The sequence below is a fragment of the Manacus candei genome, unplaced genomic scaffold (genome assembly GCF_025592945.1).
Source record: "Manacus candei isolate 608988 ecotype Guabito, Panama unplaced genomic scaffold, ASM2559294v1 h1tg000412l, whole genome shotgun sequence".
Lineage (NCBI taxonomy): Eukaryota > Metazoa > Chordata > Aves > Passeriformes > Pipridae > Manacus > Manacus candei.
The window spans coordinates 25,968-41,235 of record NW_026138460.1 but is presented as its reverse complement, the minus strand read 5'-3'; the positions used below and the strand labels follow the sequence as shown (position 1 = coordinate 41,235).

The following is a 15,268-nucleotide window of genomic DNA, read 5'->3' as shown; positions in this document are numbered from 1 at the left end:
GCTTCCAGCGCACCGCGACCCGATTGGACAGCGCGACTGCCAATCCCCGCTACTCTCCCCGCGATTGGACGCTCTCCCTTTTAATCCCGCCCTAACAGCACGTTGAGTATCCCTTCCGCTTCAAGCCCCGCCCCTTCAGCGTTAAACTCCGCCCATCCCGCTCTAAATCCCACCCCTTTACCCATATTTGCTTCAGTCGTTCCTCAGGCCACGCCTCTTTTGCCATATTGGGCTGGTCACGCCCCGCTCATAACCTATAATCCCGCCCCCGAGGGCGTGGTCTGTCGCCGCGGCGACGCGGGCGGGGAGGACCCGGATGTGTGTCGATCGCAACATGGCGGCGGCGGCCGAGTGAGGGCCGAGGGGGGGACGAGGGGGGAAACGGGGGTTCGGGGGGACGCGGAGGGGTCGGAGAGAGACCGAGTGGCCTCTGAGAGGGGTCGGGAGGGCTTTGGGGCGGGCCTGGGGGGCTAAAGGGAGAATTTGGGGGGGTGAAGGGGGGATGTGGGGGACTGAGGAAGGGGTGCTGAAGGGGGGATTCGAGGGGGTGTTGAGGGGCTGAAGGGCGGATTTAGGGGGCTGAGAGGGAATTTTTGAGGGGCCTTAAGGGCGGATTTGGGGCGCTGAGGGGGCCTTGGGGGGCTCAGGGGGAGTTTGAGGGACCCCTAAAGCCAAAGAATTTTGGGGTCAGGGATGTGGTGGGATTGGGGGGGTGGGTTTGGAGGGGCTTTTGGGGCTCCCCAAGTCCTCGGGGGGGTCCTGGAATTTCAGAGAGTCGAGATACGGGTCTACCCCCGCCCCCTCCCTCGTCCTATAAAGCCCTCAAAGTGGGGGTTTGGGGCTGATCCTGAGAGAGTTCCGTTATTTCCGTGCAGCGCTTTTCCCGGAGGGTCCGGAATGCGGAGCTGAGGTGGGAGAGTTTCCCCTTCCTGGCAGGTAGGAAACAGATCCAGAAATTCCCTAGAATTCTTTATCCCATCCCCATGGGGGGTCTCGTCACCCTGCTCTATCCAGGGCCCTTGGATGGATTTTCCCAGCATTTCCTGTGGATTTGAGTCAGGAATTCCGGGCACTGGAAATCCTCATGAATGTCTCGACTCCTTAAAACCGGGGGGTTTTCCTCCAGGTTTGGGAGGGAAATCGCAGTTCCCAATGTCTTCCTGGTGTTCTCATTGCTGCTCCTCCAAGGAAAATGAGGAAAAAAATAGGCCAAGCTGGGGAATTTGGGATCCCTTGGATTCCTGAGGAACAGCTTGGAGGAAACGTCTTGCTGTGGGAAAGGAGAGAAATTCCACCAGAAACTCCTTCCTTTTCCCCTTTTTTTTTCTTTTCCCCTTTTTCTTTTTTCCCTTTTTCCTCTTTTCCCTTCTTTTGTCTCTTTCCCCTTTTTTCTTACTTTTCCCTTTTCCTTCTTTTTGATCTTTGGTTTTGTTTTCCCCATTTTTCCTCCTTTCCCTTCTTCTTGTTCTTTGTTTTTTCTCTCCTTTTTTCATTTTCCTCCTCTTTCTTCCTCCCTTTCTCAGTTCCTTTTTCCCCCTCCTCTTTCCCCCTTTCCTCTTTTCCCAGCAATCTCTGGAACGTGCTGATCCCCTTCCCAGAACCTTTGATGTCCTAGTTCCGGGAAGTTTTCCTTTAAGGAAGGAAACGAATCCCCTTTGACTTTGTGTGGCCTCCACAGGGGTCCCGGATTCCTGGAATTCCAGGATTCCTCTCCTGGGACCAGTTTTCTGAGGCTTTTCAACACCTCTTCTCCTCTTCCTCCTCCTCTTCCTCCTCCCCCTCCTGGCAGATCCAGCCCTTCCAGTCCAACCCGCCCTTCCCGGCGCGGCTCCGGAACCCTCCGGCCCGGCCCGGCCACGTCCTTCCGCCCTCCCGGCCCCGGGAATGTGACCCCATGGGGAGAGTCCTGGGATTTGTCCCAGGTACGGGACCCGCCCGGTGCCGCTTCCCTTCCTGGGGTTTTATTTAAGGAAAACAGCACCTGGAGCGACGCCTCCCAACCCGCCCCAGCAGGGCTGGCTGGGATCTGGGATATCAGGTGTGACCCCGGAGCTGGGAGGGAGCTCCAGGAATCCTCAGGATGATCCGGGCGGGTCAGGAAAACATAACCTTCACTGGTTCCCTTGGAATTCCGGGAGTTTTCGGGGCTTCTTGATGAGCTTTGATCCATCCCCACCTTCAGGAGCTGCTTCCCAAGGATCCCAAACTGCTGCTGGAATTTTTTTTGTGGAAAACCCAGAACTGGAGAGATTCAAGTCTGTCCCTGCCCCTGCTGGCACCAGGAAAACGATTTTGTGGAAAGAAAAGCCAGCTCAGGGATATTCCACCAAGGGGGCTCTTCCTGCAAGAAGATTTGGGGTTTATGGGAAGGACAGGAATCACCTCCCTGCACCCTTTTTTCCATTATTTTTCCTTTTATTTTTTATGCTGAAGGTGCCACCAGAATTCCCACCAGGATACAGCCAGAACAGCGCTGGTTTGGGGGGAATTTGGGGGGGAATATGAGAATGCTACACCCTGTGTGCTGAGTCGGTTCCTCGTTAATTGGTGACTAATTAAACCCAGCGGGATCCAGGGAATGTGACCTGCAAAGGACTGAGGAATGGGGGGGGTTTAACCTCCTTCTGACCTCCATCCCACCCTCTGGAATTCTCCAGGATCCCTCTGCCCCCCTGCCCCAGTACTGCTGGTTTTCCCCCACCAGCCCCCAAAAAGGATATTTTTGGGGTGAAATCAGGTGGATTTGGTGTCTGGAGGCACGGAATGCTGCACCTTGTTCCTCCGAGAATCTTTCCCACGGAATTCCCAGCAGCACAAACCCAAACCCAGCAGATGTTAATTGCCCCACTCTGAATTTGACCATTACTTCCCCAGTCCAGGAAGATTTTCCACCCAGAAATGGGATTTTGGCAGCTCAGGGAGGATCCTGGAAAGGTGGAAGGAGGGATCAGCCCGGGATGAGCAGGAAAAATGGGGAATATACGGAATTCCAGCGGATTTTGAGCAGTATGAAAGTGAAGGAGGAGAAAAACTTGCCCAATGGATCACGGATTTGAGGAGAAAAACCTCAAAAATTGGGAAAAAGCAGAGAAAGACTTGGAGGCAGCAGAATTCCAGAGCCTGGGAGGCGGGATTGAGCCTATGGGAGCAGATGGAAAAAATGGGGGGAAACAGCAGGAGATTGGCCCCCAGGAGCAGCAAAAGTGGGAAAAACAGAGCCAGCCCAAATCCCTGAGATTTTGGGACCATTCCCAGAGGGATTCGGTGCCGATTAATGGGATCCCATTCCCAAAATCCTCCGAGCTGGAACTGTAGGATGGCACTGATCCTGTTCCATGTCCCCCCCCATTCCCAGGTGTCCCACTCCCCTGTCCCCCCCCATTCCCAGGTGTCCCATTCCCCTGTCCCCCCCATTCCCAGGTGTCCTATTCCCCTGTCCCCCCCATTCCCAGGTGTCCCACTCCCCTGTCCCCCCCATTCCCAGGTGTCCCACTCCCCTGTCCCCCCCATTCCCAGGGGTCCCGCTCACCCGTCCCCCTCGTTCCAGGTGCCCCCCTCGCCATGTTCTCCAAGAAGAAGAAGCGGGTGGAGATCTCGGCCCCGTCCAACTTCGAGCACCGGGTGCACACGGGGTACGACCCGTCCGAGCAGCGCTTCACGGGGCTGCCCCGCCAGTGGCAGGGGCTGCTCGAGGAGTCGGCCCGGCGCCCCAAGCCCCTCGTGGACCCCGCCTGCATCACTGCCATCCGCGCCCCCCAAAAGGTGGGCGATCCCCGGGGGGGAATTTAGGAACTGTCGGCAGGCCCCACAAGGTGGGGGGATCCCTGAGGGGGATTGAGGAACCATTCGTGGGCCCCAAAACAGAGAGGATCCTTGGGGGTATTGGGGAACCCTCCGAGGTCTGGGCTGTCAGGAGAGGGGGTCAGGGGGCCATTCAGAGCCCCCACGAGGTCTGGGCTGTTCTGGGGGGGTGGTCCCGGAGCAGGGGAGTGATAGTTGGGTCCCCACCCCCTCTCTGGGGGGAAACAGGGGGAAATTGGAGGGTGACAGAGCAGGGAAGTGTTCCTGCCCTCTCTTTAGGACCAAAAATCCAAACTGAGGCGAATTTGGGTCCATCCCCTCTACCTGGGTTGTCCTGGAGCAGGTGAGGTAGCATTGGGGACCCCCAGGACAGAGACCACCCAGCTGAGACTCCTCCCCACACTTGGAACAAGCCCATCCCGCAGGAATTTAGGGTCATTCCCACCTGATCCCTCCCCTATGCTGTATTTTCCCGTTTTTTTAAGTCTGTGCCCCAAGTCAAGGACCTTTCCCATTCCCACACCCCTCCCATTCCCACCCCCCCATTCCCACACCTCCCATTCTTCCCCATTTGCTCCTCACCCCCCCACCCTCTCCATCCCACTGTGTCCCCCGTGCTCCCATTCCCTCCTGTCCATCCCCTCCATCCCTTCTCCCTCCCCGACATTCCATTTCATTTTTCGTTGTTTTTTTCCCTTTTCTCCCCGTTTTCCCCGTGTTCTGTCCCCCCCCTCCCCACAGCCCATCGTTCGCGGCTCCAAGGCCCCCCGGGATGGGACCCCCGGGGGCCGGGACGGGACCCTGGCGTGGCTCCTGGACGAGCTGGAGGCCGTGTCCGTGTCCCGCTCCAACTCCCTGCGCCGGGACAGCCCCCCCTGCCCCCCCCGGGCCGCCCCCTGCCCGGAGAACGGCCTGGCCCCCCCCGGGAAGAGCCGCCGGGGGGGCCGGGGGGAGCCGGAGCCGAGACCCCCCAAAGGCGCTGCCGAGCGGGACCCCCCGCCCGCGCCCGGCCCCGGGGGGCTGCGGCGGGAGGAGAAGCGCCCCAAGTCCAGCTCGGCTGGTGAGGGGGCCCCCCGGCCCCCCCCCCCGCGAGCAGCGCCCGCTCTCGGGGCCCGACCTGCGGCCCCCCGACATTCCCGGCGTTCCCGGCGCTCCCGGAGCGGGGCCGAAGACGGCGCCGCAGCCCGGACGCCCTTTCCACACCTACCCCCGCGCCGACACCGACCCCTCCCGGGGCCCCCCCGCCCAGGTAAATGGGGGTCTCACCCCGGGCTCTTCCTCCTCTTCCTCATCCTCCTCTTACTCTTCAGGAGCGGCGTCTCTGCTCCTCTCCTCGCGGCTCCAGCGGGATCAGCGTGTGCCAAAGGCCACCTGCTTCCCTTCCCAGTGCCATGTCCTCGGCACCAGAGCAGCTTCCTCTTTTTCTCTTCCTCTTCCTTACTTTGCTTCTGCTCTTCCTCCTTGGAAGTGGCTTCTCTGCTCCTCTTCCTCATGGCTCCAGTGGGATCCACCTGCTTCCCTTCCTGGTGCCGTGTCCTTGGCATCAGAGCAGTTTTGTTTGCTTTCTCTTTCTCTTTTTCCTCACTCTGCGTTTCCTCTTCTTCCTTGGAAGTGGTTTCTCTGCTGCTCTTTCTCATGACTGCAGTGGAATCCACCACCTTCCTGGTGCCGTGCCCTTGGCATCAGAGCAGCTTTCTCTTCTTCCTCGTCCCCTTCCTCGCTCTGCTTCTTTCTCTTCCTCCTTGGAAGTGGCTTCTCTGCTCCTCTTCCTCGCAGCTCCCACGCTCTGGTGGGGATCAGGCCATGCTGAAGGCTTCCACAGCTGCCCTGTCCTCTGCCCCAGAGCGCCTTCCTCTCCCCCACTCAAACCTTTCCTTTGGCCTCTGGCTGGAGGCCCCAGCGTTGGCTCCCAGCACTGCGGGGCAGATATCCTGTGGGATTTCAGGGGTCTGACCCCCCGTCCCCCTCTCCCCGCAGGCAGAGCACCGGCCGGGACGCCCGCAGGAGGTGACGCCCAACGGGCCCGTCCCCGCCGGTGGCCCCGGCGGTCCCGGCTCCTCCTCCCACGCCCCCGGCCCCCCGCGCCCCAAGGCCCCGGAGCCGCCGCCACCCCCCGGGCCGGACCCTCCGGCCTCGCGGCCCCCCGGCCCCCCGCCCGCCCCGGGGGGGCCCCAGCGCGTGTCCCACGAGCAGTTCCGGGCGGCGCTGCAGATGGTGGTGGACCCCGGGGACCCCCGCACGTACCTGGACAACTTCATCAAGATCGGGGAGGGCTCCACGGGCATCGTGTGCATCGCCACCGTGCGCGGCTCCGGCAAGCTCGTGGCCGTCAAGAAGATGGACCTGCGCAAGCAGCAGCGGCGGGAGCTGCTCTTCAATGAGGTGAGGGCAGAGGGGACCCCCCAGGGCTCCCCCTGACGGGGCTGGGTGGATCTCGGGGGTCCCAGCACCACATGCCCCCCCTCGCAGGTGGTGATCATGCGGGACTACCAGCACGAGAACGTGGTGGAGATGTACAACAGTTACCTGGTGGGCGATGAGCTCTGGGTGGTCATGGAGTTCCTGGAGGGCGGCGCCTTGACCGACATCGTCACCCACACCAGGTACCCCCGGTTCCCTCTCCCTGGGTGCTTCCTGTGCCACCCCACACCCCCTGACCCCCCCACCGTGTGCAGGATGACGGAGGAGCAGATTGCGGCCGTGTGCCTGTCGGTGCTGCGGGCGCTCGCCGTGCTCCACGCCCAGGGCGTCATCCACCGCGACATCAAGAGCGACTCCATCCTCCTCACGCATGACGGGCGGGTACGGCCCCCCTACACCCAACAAACCCCCCCCGGGCCTCGCTGGCCCTCCCTGCCCCCAGCCCTGACCACCCCCGGCTCCGTTTGCAGGTGAAACTCTCGGATTTTGGGTTCTGCGCCCAAGTGAACAAGGAGGTGCCGCGGCGCAAGTCGCTGGTGGGGACCCCATACTGGATGGCCCCCGAGCTCATCTCCCGCCTGCCCTACGGCCCAGAGGTGGGGCTGGGGGGTTATGGGGTGGATTTGGGGGACACAGGGTGGGTTTAGGGGTGTTTGGGATGTCTGCGTGGAACCCTGAGCCCGTTTCCCACCTGCCCTACAGCCACGAGGTGGGTCTTGTGGGGGAGTGGGCACAGGGATTGGGGTGGGTTTAGGGGTGCACAGGGTGGGTTTGAGGAGCTCCAGGCGACCTCCCCCTCAAGCCCCCCCCTTTTCTTTTTGGTGGCCCCCACCCAGGTGGACATCTGGTCTCTGGGGGTGATGGTGATCGAGATGGTGGATGGGGAGCCCCCCTATTTCAATGAGCCCCCCCTCAAGGCCATGAAGCTGATCCGCGACAACCTCCCCCCCCGGCTCAAGAATGGCCACAAGGTAACTCGGAGAGGGGGGGTCCCCACTCCCAGGGGGGCCCTGGGGGTGTCTGACCCCACCTCTGCCCCCCCCAGGTGTCACCCTCCCTCAAGGGGTTCCTGGAGCGGATGCTGGTGCGGGACCCGGCGCAGCGGGCGAGCGCCCCAGAGCTGCTCCGACACCCCTTCCTGGGGGTCGCGGGCCCCCCCGCCTGCATCGTCCCCCTCATGCGGCAGCACCGGCTCCGGTGAGACCCCCCCAGGAGGGGGGAGACCCCCCAGCCTCCTCCTCCTTCTCACTGGCACCCCCGAACTGGAGCGGCACTGGGACGTTACTGGTGGGGCGCTGGCGAGGGGCGCCGGCCCCCCAAATTGTACTACTGAGCTGGGGGGGCACTCAGTGCTGCGGGCCCCCCCAGCAGAGATCTGGGGCGTGGGGGGCGGCATCATCCTGGAGATTTGGGGGTGCAGGGGCTAATCCCGGTGCCCTCCCTCAGGCAGAGATTTTAGGGAGTGGGGGGCTTATCCTGGTGCTCCCTTTCTTCTTCCTTGCTGTCAGAGATTTGGGGAGTGAGGGGCTCACCCCACTACCCCCCCCCTTTCGGACCCATTTTGGGGCATTTCCCTCCTTTTTTGTTTCTTTTAACCTCCTTTTTCTACTCCCATTGGGCACTGGGGTGTGGCCCCCCCACATCTCCATGGGGGGGTCCCCAAAACTACAGCCCCTCCACCACACTACTGATTTGGGGTCCCCTCCGGCCCTCCCCGCTCCCCATTTTTGTTGATTTTGGGTTTTTTTGTTGGTTTCCCCCCCTATTGTTTTTTAACAAAGTGATATTTATATCGTTGGGTTTTGTACCGTGCGGGATGGGGGGGCCCCGGGGGGGGACACGGGGCCCCCCCAAATTACACGTGTCCTTTTGGAGCCCCCTGTGTGCCGTGTGTTTCTTTGGGGGGGACACACCTGTGGGCACTACCTGCATCCCCTCTGGGGGAAATGGGGAGTCACGGCCTGTGGGGTGTGGGGACCCCCTTTCTCCCCACTGAAAGACCCCTGGGGGGGGCTGGTGACCCCCCCCCCCATAAAACACCCCCCAGGCAGGAGCTGCTGCTGCCTCAGGGCTTTATTTCCTACAGGAGGGGGGGCAGGGACAGGTCATGGCCGTGTTGACACGTGTCGGCCCATGGGACACGTGTGGGCTCACGAGGAGCGTGACGCGGCCCACGTTGACTTGCGTTGACTCACGTTGGCTTGTGTTGACTCACGTTGGCCGAGGTTGACTCGTCTTGGCCTGCGTTGTCGTGTGTTGGCCCACGTTGGTGTCACTTGGCCCGCATTGGTGTCACTTGGCCCGCGTTGGTGTGACTTGGCCCACGTTGGTGTCACTTGGCCCACGTTGGTGTCACTTGGCCCACGTTGACTCACGTTGACTTGCATTGGCCCACATTGGCTCGCTGTCCCCTCTGGCTCTGACCCTTGCCCGTGCGGCCGTGCCCTCACTTGCAGGTGCAGTAGTACCCGCGGATGGCGTTGTCCCAGTCTCCGAAGAGCCCCCGGTGCACCTCCTGCAGCCGCGGCACCGCGCCGGCGCTGAAGCGCCGCGTGTCACCCTCCTTGCCCCTGCGCGACCACACGTTGAGCTCGCAGCGGGTGCCCACCACGAGCGAGGAGGTGCGGCCGGACCACCTGTAGGGCATGTAGGGCACGTCGCTGCCCGGCTCCACCTCCAGCACGTTGCCGGCGCAGCACTGGTCGTAGTAGGGGCTGTCGTCGGTGTAGAGCAGGGCGCACAGGCGGGTGCCGTTGGCGGTGCACACCTCGGAGGGGCTGGGGCACTGGGCCTCCACCCCCCCACCCAGCACGGCCACCAAGGCCACCAGTGTCACCAGCAGTGCCGACGCCATCGCTGAGGCCTCCCGAGCCCCGAGGGCCCCCTGGATATACCTGAGCCCCCAAGGCCACGGGGGTGGGCGGGGACACACCTGGGAGGGCACACAGGTGTGCGGGTTCCCCCCACCCCGGGAAGGGACACAGGTGTGTGGGTGTCCCCAGGGCCATGGCACACTGACCGTGGGAAGGGATACAGGTGTCCTGTGCCCTCTCTCCACCCCCTGGGACCCCCCAAAGTTTGCAGCCCACCCCCCCGGATGGGACCAGGACCTCCCAAAGTGTGCAGCTCCTCCCCCCGAGAAGGGACCCAAGTGTCTGGGACGCCCTCCCCGACCCCGGAGAGGGCCTCAGGTGTTGTCTCCATGGGGACCTCCCCCAACCCCGGGAAGGGACCCAGGTGAGCCCTTGTCGTGTCCACCCCGCCCAAGGCCGGGATGGGGCCTCCGTGCCCCGAGTGCGGTGGCCCCGCCCGTGTTTGCATATTCATGAGTCGACGCCACGCCCCGTCACGGCGCCGCCGATCTCCCCTCGGCGGTCTCCATGGCAACCGCGGGGGGCGGGGGTTGCCCCTCATTAGCATAGCCCGGCCCCGCCCACATTGCGGGAGGGGCAGGCGGGGTGGGGGAGTCTCGGGGAGGGGGCTCGAAACTCCCCTGTGCGGTCAGAGGGGACCCCCCCAGGCAGAGACCCCCAACAACAGATAAGAAACCCCACCCAGGACACGGGGGGGGACAGAGGGGGACCCCCCCAGACAGAGACACCGCCCCCCCCATTCACACGCGTGTTTCTGCCCCGGGGGGGCCACAGGTTTTTAATGTAAAAACTCGTGTTAAACACTGCGGGGGGGCCCGGGGGGGCGGCTGGCGGGGGGGGGGAACTGGGGGTGGTGGTTTGGGGAGGGAGGGGCAAACGGGAGGAAGGGTTGAGGCGGCGAGGAGGGGGAGAAATGGGCATGGGGGGGCTGGGGGAGCCCCCCCCGGGTTATCCAGACCAGCCAGATAGGAGCCCCCGGGCCGAGTTGGGGGATTCAGAGGCCACGGGGGGGGGAGGGACACACGGGGGAGGGGGCCCAGGCCTCCTGGGAGCCCCCCCGCCTCTGGCCCCCTCCCCGGGGGTTTGGGGGGCTGCAGGTCTCGTGTCATCTGTGCAGACATGTCAGTGGCGTGTGCGGGGCCCCCCCGGCCCCGCCGGCCCGGCCGAAGGCACCGCGGGGGGGGCGCGCCGGGCAAGGCGTGGCGGGGAGGGGGGGGGCACACGCGAGTTCCGGGGGGAGACCCCCCACGCGTGTCTCGAGGGGGCACACACATTTTGGGGCGCACACACAAGTCCCAGGTGCGTGTCCTGCGTGGGGCGGGGGGGCACACACGTGTCACAGACTCTCCGGGGGGGTGTCCTGCCCCGGGCTTGGGGGGGGTACGTTTCCGGACACCCCTCCTCGCGTGTCAGGGCGCACACAAGCCCCAGGTGTGGGTCCCCGCCCCCGGGTGCCCACGGGGGGGTCAGGGTTGCATACAGGTGCCCCCAGGGCGGGGGGGGTCCAGGGGACACCTGGGGGGGCCCGATGGCACACGGGGTCCCCGGGGGGGCCGGGGCTGCGTTCGTATGCCCAGGGGTGCTCCGGGCACCGGGGGGGGGGGGGCGTTGGGGCTCCCAGGAGCACCTGAGGGGTCCCCAGGACCGCCCCCAGGGTCCCTACGAGCACCCAGGGGCGCACTTGGTCACCCGGGACCACCCGGGGGTCCCCAGGAGCACCCAGAGCTGCACCGGGACACCCCGGGTGTCCCCCCGCAGCACCCCCAGAGCCCCCTTTTCCCCCCGCCCCCCCCCAGCCTGTGGGTGCTGCCGAAGGAGGGGCGGGGGGGTCCCGGCAGGGGGCGAAGGTCCCACCGCCCCCCCCTCGTCACACGGTGCTCTCCAGCATCCAGTGGGTGCTGCCGAAGGAGGGGCGCAGGGGTCCCAGGGGGGTCCCCTCGGGCGCGTCCAGCCGCGGGAGGGATCCGTGGCGTCGGGGGCGCGCCCGCCGGGGGTAACTGTGGCTGGGGAACAGCCCCCGGGACCCTCCCAGCCCGGGCCCCCCTCCGGGGCCCTCCCCGAGCGCCCCCCCGGGCCCGGGCGGCAGGGGGGGCAGCGGGGGCAGCTCGAGGGGCTCCGCGGGCCGGGGGCCGCCGTTGGTCTGGGAGCAGACGCTGGTGAGCGCGGGCGGGGGTCGCCGCGCCCCCGCCGCCTTCCAGCGCGCCGTGAGGATGAGGATGAAGACGAGCACGGAGGCGGCGATGGCGGCGCCGATGACGATGATGACGGTGCCCCCCAAGAAGTGGGGCCGGGGGGGGGGCGGCGCAGCCCGGGGGGGCGGCGGCAGTGGCGAAGGAGACGCAGCCGAGGGGGCGGGGGGCGGCGGGGGGGTCCCCGGCCACGTGCAGCGCGGACACGCAGAGCTCGTAGAGGCGCCCCGGGGCCAAGTCCCGCAGCACGAAGGTGCGGGTGGAGGGGGGCAGCAGCCTGGGGGGGGTCGGGAGGGTGTGACCCCCTCTCCCCAAGACCCCCCTGAGCCCCCCCAGAGACCTGCAGGACTCCACAGAGACAGCTCTGAACCCCCTCAAAGAGCCAGAGAGACCTCTTCAAACCTCCCCCAAACCCCTCAAAGACTCCCCCGTGACCCCCCGATCCTCCTTAGGACCTTTCAAAGACCCCCCCAGAAGCCCCCCAAGACCCCCCAAAGATTCTCCAGAGCCCCCAGGACCCCTGCAGTGGCCCCTAACCCGCCCTTAGAAGCCTCCCAGTGCTCCCCAGGACCCCACAAAGACTGTCCAGAGCCCCCAGGACACTCCAAGACCTCCTTCATGTGCCCCCTCCCACAGCCCTCCAAGGACCTCCCAGAGCCCCTCTGTGAGACCCCCGAGCCCTCCCATGACCTCCCTGTTTGCCTCTGGGACCCCCCAAAGCCCCCCAGGACACCCCAAGACCCCCTTGAACCCTGCCCACAGAGCCCCCCAGGCCATCCCATGACCCCTTCAAGCCCCCCAGGACCCCCCCCAGGAGTCCCCACCTGTAGACGAGGGCGTCATCGGCGGAGCTGTTGTACTGGATCTGCACCATCCGGACTCCGGGCACGTGGCGCTGGGGGAGCCACCGGATGCGCGCCGAGGACCCGGTCACCTCGGCCGCCACCACCCGCCGCTCCCCGGGCCCCGCCCCCCCAAAGGTCTCGTTGCCCCCCGCCCTGGCCATGTCAGAGGGGCCGGGCCCGGGCTCGGCGTCGTCTCCGTCCCGGTCCCTGCGCGGCACCGGCAGCGGCACCACCACGACGTCGACGCGCGCGGCCGCCTCTCCCGCGGCGTTGGCGGCCACGCAGGTGAAGCCGCCGTGGTCGCGCAGGGTGGCCACGCGCAGCTCCAGGGAGCCGTCGGCGCCCACGGAGCGCCGGGAGCCGTTGTGCACCACGCGCCCGTCGGGGCCCAGCCAGTGCAGCGCGGGCGGGGGGTCCCCGACGGCGGCGCAGCCCAGGCGCAGCGGCTGCCCCTCGGTGACGGCGGGCGGGTGGGCGGCCGCGGCGGTGACGGCGGGGGCCCGGCACGTCAGCTCCTCCTCGGGCACGGCGCCCAGCAGCCGCCCGGCCAGCGGCGCCGGCGTGGCGCAGGTCTCCAGGCGCCCCGGCTGCGCCACGCGCCGCAGCCACAGCAGCTCGCAGTTGCAGTGCAAGGGGTTCCCCCCGGCCGCCAGCGCCGGTCCCGGCGGGCCCGGCACGGGCGGCAGAGCCCGCAGCCGGTTGGCCGTGAGGTCGAGCCGCGCCAGCCGCGGCAGCCGCGCCACGGCGCCCGCCGGCACCCGCTCCAGCAGGTTGTGGTCCAGCGTGAGCGTGGCCAGGCTGGCCATGGCGGCCACGGCGTCCCAGGGCAGCGCCGGCAGGTTGTTGTGCGACAGGTCCAGGTCCTCCACGGTGGCGGCGAAGGCGGCGAAGGCGGCGGCGTCGATGGCGGCCAGCTGGTTGTTGGCCAGGATGAGGTGGCGCAGGCTGGCCAGCCCGCGGAGCTGGGGCCCGCTGAGCGCCGGCAGCCGGTTGCCGTCGAGGTGCAGCGCGCGCAGGGCGCGCAGGTCGGCGAAGGCGCCGGGGGCCAGGCGGCGCAGCCCGTTCCGCGACAGCGTCAGGTGCACCAGCGAGCTCATGTTGGCGAAGTCGGCGCGGCCCACGGCGCCGATGAAGTTGTCGGCCAAGCGCAGCTCCACGGCCCCGCGGTCCAGGCTGGGCGGCACCGCCAGCAGCCCCGTGCGGGCGCAGAGCAGCGTCGGGCTCGGCGCCGCCGCCGGGCACAGGCAGCGCGGGGGGCACCGGGGGGCGGCCGGGGGGGCCCCGCCCGCCACCGCCCCCAGCACCACCAGCGGCACCAGCAGCTTCGCCATCCCACGGCGGCGCCTGCGGGGGGAGAGGGGGTCAGGGGGCGCTGGGGGGTCAGGGGACCCTGCCCGGCCTCCCAGGATGTGTCAGATCCCGCCAGGACCTGTCGTGTCCCACCAGACCCCCTCAGATCACCAGGGATCCCCCTGAGAGCTCTCGGAATCCTGTGGCACCCCACACGCCCTGTGCGTTCCCGTGGGGTGCCACCTGACCCAGGGGATCCCATGAGATCCAAAAGACCCCACGAGATCCCATTTGTCCTATGAGATCCCATGAGATCCCATGTGCCCTATGTGTTTCCATGCGATCCCAGTGATCCTGCGTGTTCCCATGAGCTCCAGGGAGATCCCAGTGATCCCAGTGACCCCAGTGTTCCCATGAGCTCCAGGGAGATTCCAGTGATCCCAGTGATCCCAGTGACCCCAGTGATCCCGTTACCTCGTCTCAGGGCTCCATGTTGGTCCCGTCTGGGCGTCGCCGCGGGGCCTGTGGGGACAGGGGAGGGGCCAGTACGGACCAATACAGACCAGTACAGACCAGTACAGACCCAAATCTATCCACCAGTACAGACCAGTACAGCAGCACACAGCCCAGCATGGCCCAGTACAACCCAGAACAGCCCAGTACGGCTCCACACACCCCAGTATGGCCCAGTCCAGACCGGTATCTGCTGCTCATACTCTGGAGCATCCATTACCCATCCATGGTCTAATGAGGCCCAGCACGGCCCAGTATGACCCAGTATGGCCCAGTACCTCCCAGCACAGCCCAGTATGGCCCAGTACAACCCAGTATAGCCCAATGAGAGCCTGTACAGACTGCACAGCCCAGCATGGACCAGTACAAACCAGTACAGCCCAGTAAAAGCCAGTACAGGCCATCACAGCCCAGTATGGCCAAGGATGGCCCAGTATGACCCAGTACGGCCCAGCATGACCCAGTACGGCCCAGTATGACCCAGTACGGCCCAGTATGATCCAGCACAACCCAGTAACACTCAGCACGTCCCAGTGTGGCCCCGTAGAACCCGGCATGGCCCAGTATGGACGAGCAGAGGAGTTCATGGCCAAGTATGGACCAGTCCAGACCAGTATGGGGCAGCACAGCCCAGTCCAGACCCAGTCCAGACCAGTATGGTCCAGCACGACCCAGTAAGACTCAGCATATCCCAGTACAGGCCCAGTACATCCCAGTATAGTCCACTACATCCCAGTACAGCCCAACAGCCCAGTACAGCCCAGTACAGCCCAGCACGGCCCAGTGTGGCCCAGTACACACTACCACAGACATGTCATAACCCAGTACAGACCAGTATGTACCAATACAGACCAAATACAGACCCAGGACAGCCCAGCCCAGTATGGCCCAGTACATTCCAGCATGGCTCAGTCCAGGCCACTACAGGGCAGCCTGGCCCAGTATGGCCCAGTAGAGCCCAGTATGGCCCAGTACAGCCCAGTATGGCCCAGTACAGGCCACTGCATGACAGCACAGCCCAGTATGACCCAGTACATCCCAGTACAGGACAACACAGCCCAGTAAGGCCCAGTACAAGCCAATACAGCCCCAGCACCGCCCAGTCCAGCCCTGTCTGGCCCAGCACAGCCCAGTATGGCCCAGTCCAGCCCAGTCCAGCCCAGCATCACCCAGAGCCCCCCCTCCTGTGCCTCCCAATCCCTCATCCCCCCCCCCCCCCGTGCGACCCCCGGCGGTACCTGGGGGGGCTCAGCCCACGGACGTTCCCATCACTGCTCCGGGGGGGGTCGGGCCTCGCCCTACCGGGGGGCCATGGGGGGGCACGGGGGGAGCACCG

At 65.6% G+C, this 15,268-nt stretch overlaps 3 protein-coding genes across 3 annotated transcripts; 1 reads left to right on the top strand and 2 right to left on the bottom strand.

Annotated features, from left to right (window-relative positions):
• Nucleotides 1-251: 251 nt before the first annotated feature.
• On the top strand, nucleotides 252-8,083 carry PAK4 (p21 (RAC1) activated kinase 4). Its single transcript, XM_051776009.1, is given in 11 exon segments — nucleotides 252-351; nucleotides 876-936; nucleotides 3,548-3,762; nucleotides 4,543-4,878; nucleotides 4,880-5,050; nucleotides 5,779-6,183; nucleotides 6,271-6,404; nucleotides 6,477-6,603; nucleotides 6,693-6,818; nucleotides 7,059-7,193; nucleotides 7,268-8,083. Coding segments are annotated over 9 exon segments (1,791 nt in total). The 5' UTR covers nucleotides 252-351; nucleotides 876-936; nucleotides 3,548-3,561; the 3' UTR covers nucleotides 7,424-8,083.
• A 167-nt stretch (nucleotides 8,084-8,250) lies between these two features.
• On the bottom strand, nucleotides 8,251-9,632 carry SYCN (syncollin). The gene has a single exon (XM_051776003.1). It carries the CDS (start codon nucleotides 9,074-9,076, stop codon nucleotides 8,669-8,671), a length of 408 nt encoding a protein of 135 aa, XP_051631963.1. The 5' UTR covers nucleotides 9,077-9,632; the 3' UTR covers nucleotides 8,251-8,668.
• Nucleotides 9,633-10,872: 1,240 nt separating this feature from the next.
• Nucleotides 10,873-15,240, bottom strand: LRFN1 (leucine rich repeat and fibronectin type III domain containing 1). The gene is given in 5 exon segments (XM_051776010.1): nucleotides 10,873-11,391; nucleotides 11,393-11,561; nucleotides 12,109-13,473; nucleotides 13,894-13,941; nucleotides 15,171-15,240. Coding segments are annotated over 3 exon segments (1,950 nt in total). The 5' UTR covers nucleotides 13,461-13,473; nucleotides 13,894-13,941; nucleotides 15,171-15,240; the 3' UTR covers nucleotides 10,873-10,962.
• Between the last annotated feature and the right edge of the window lie 28 nt (nucleotides 15,241-15,268).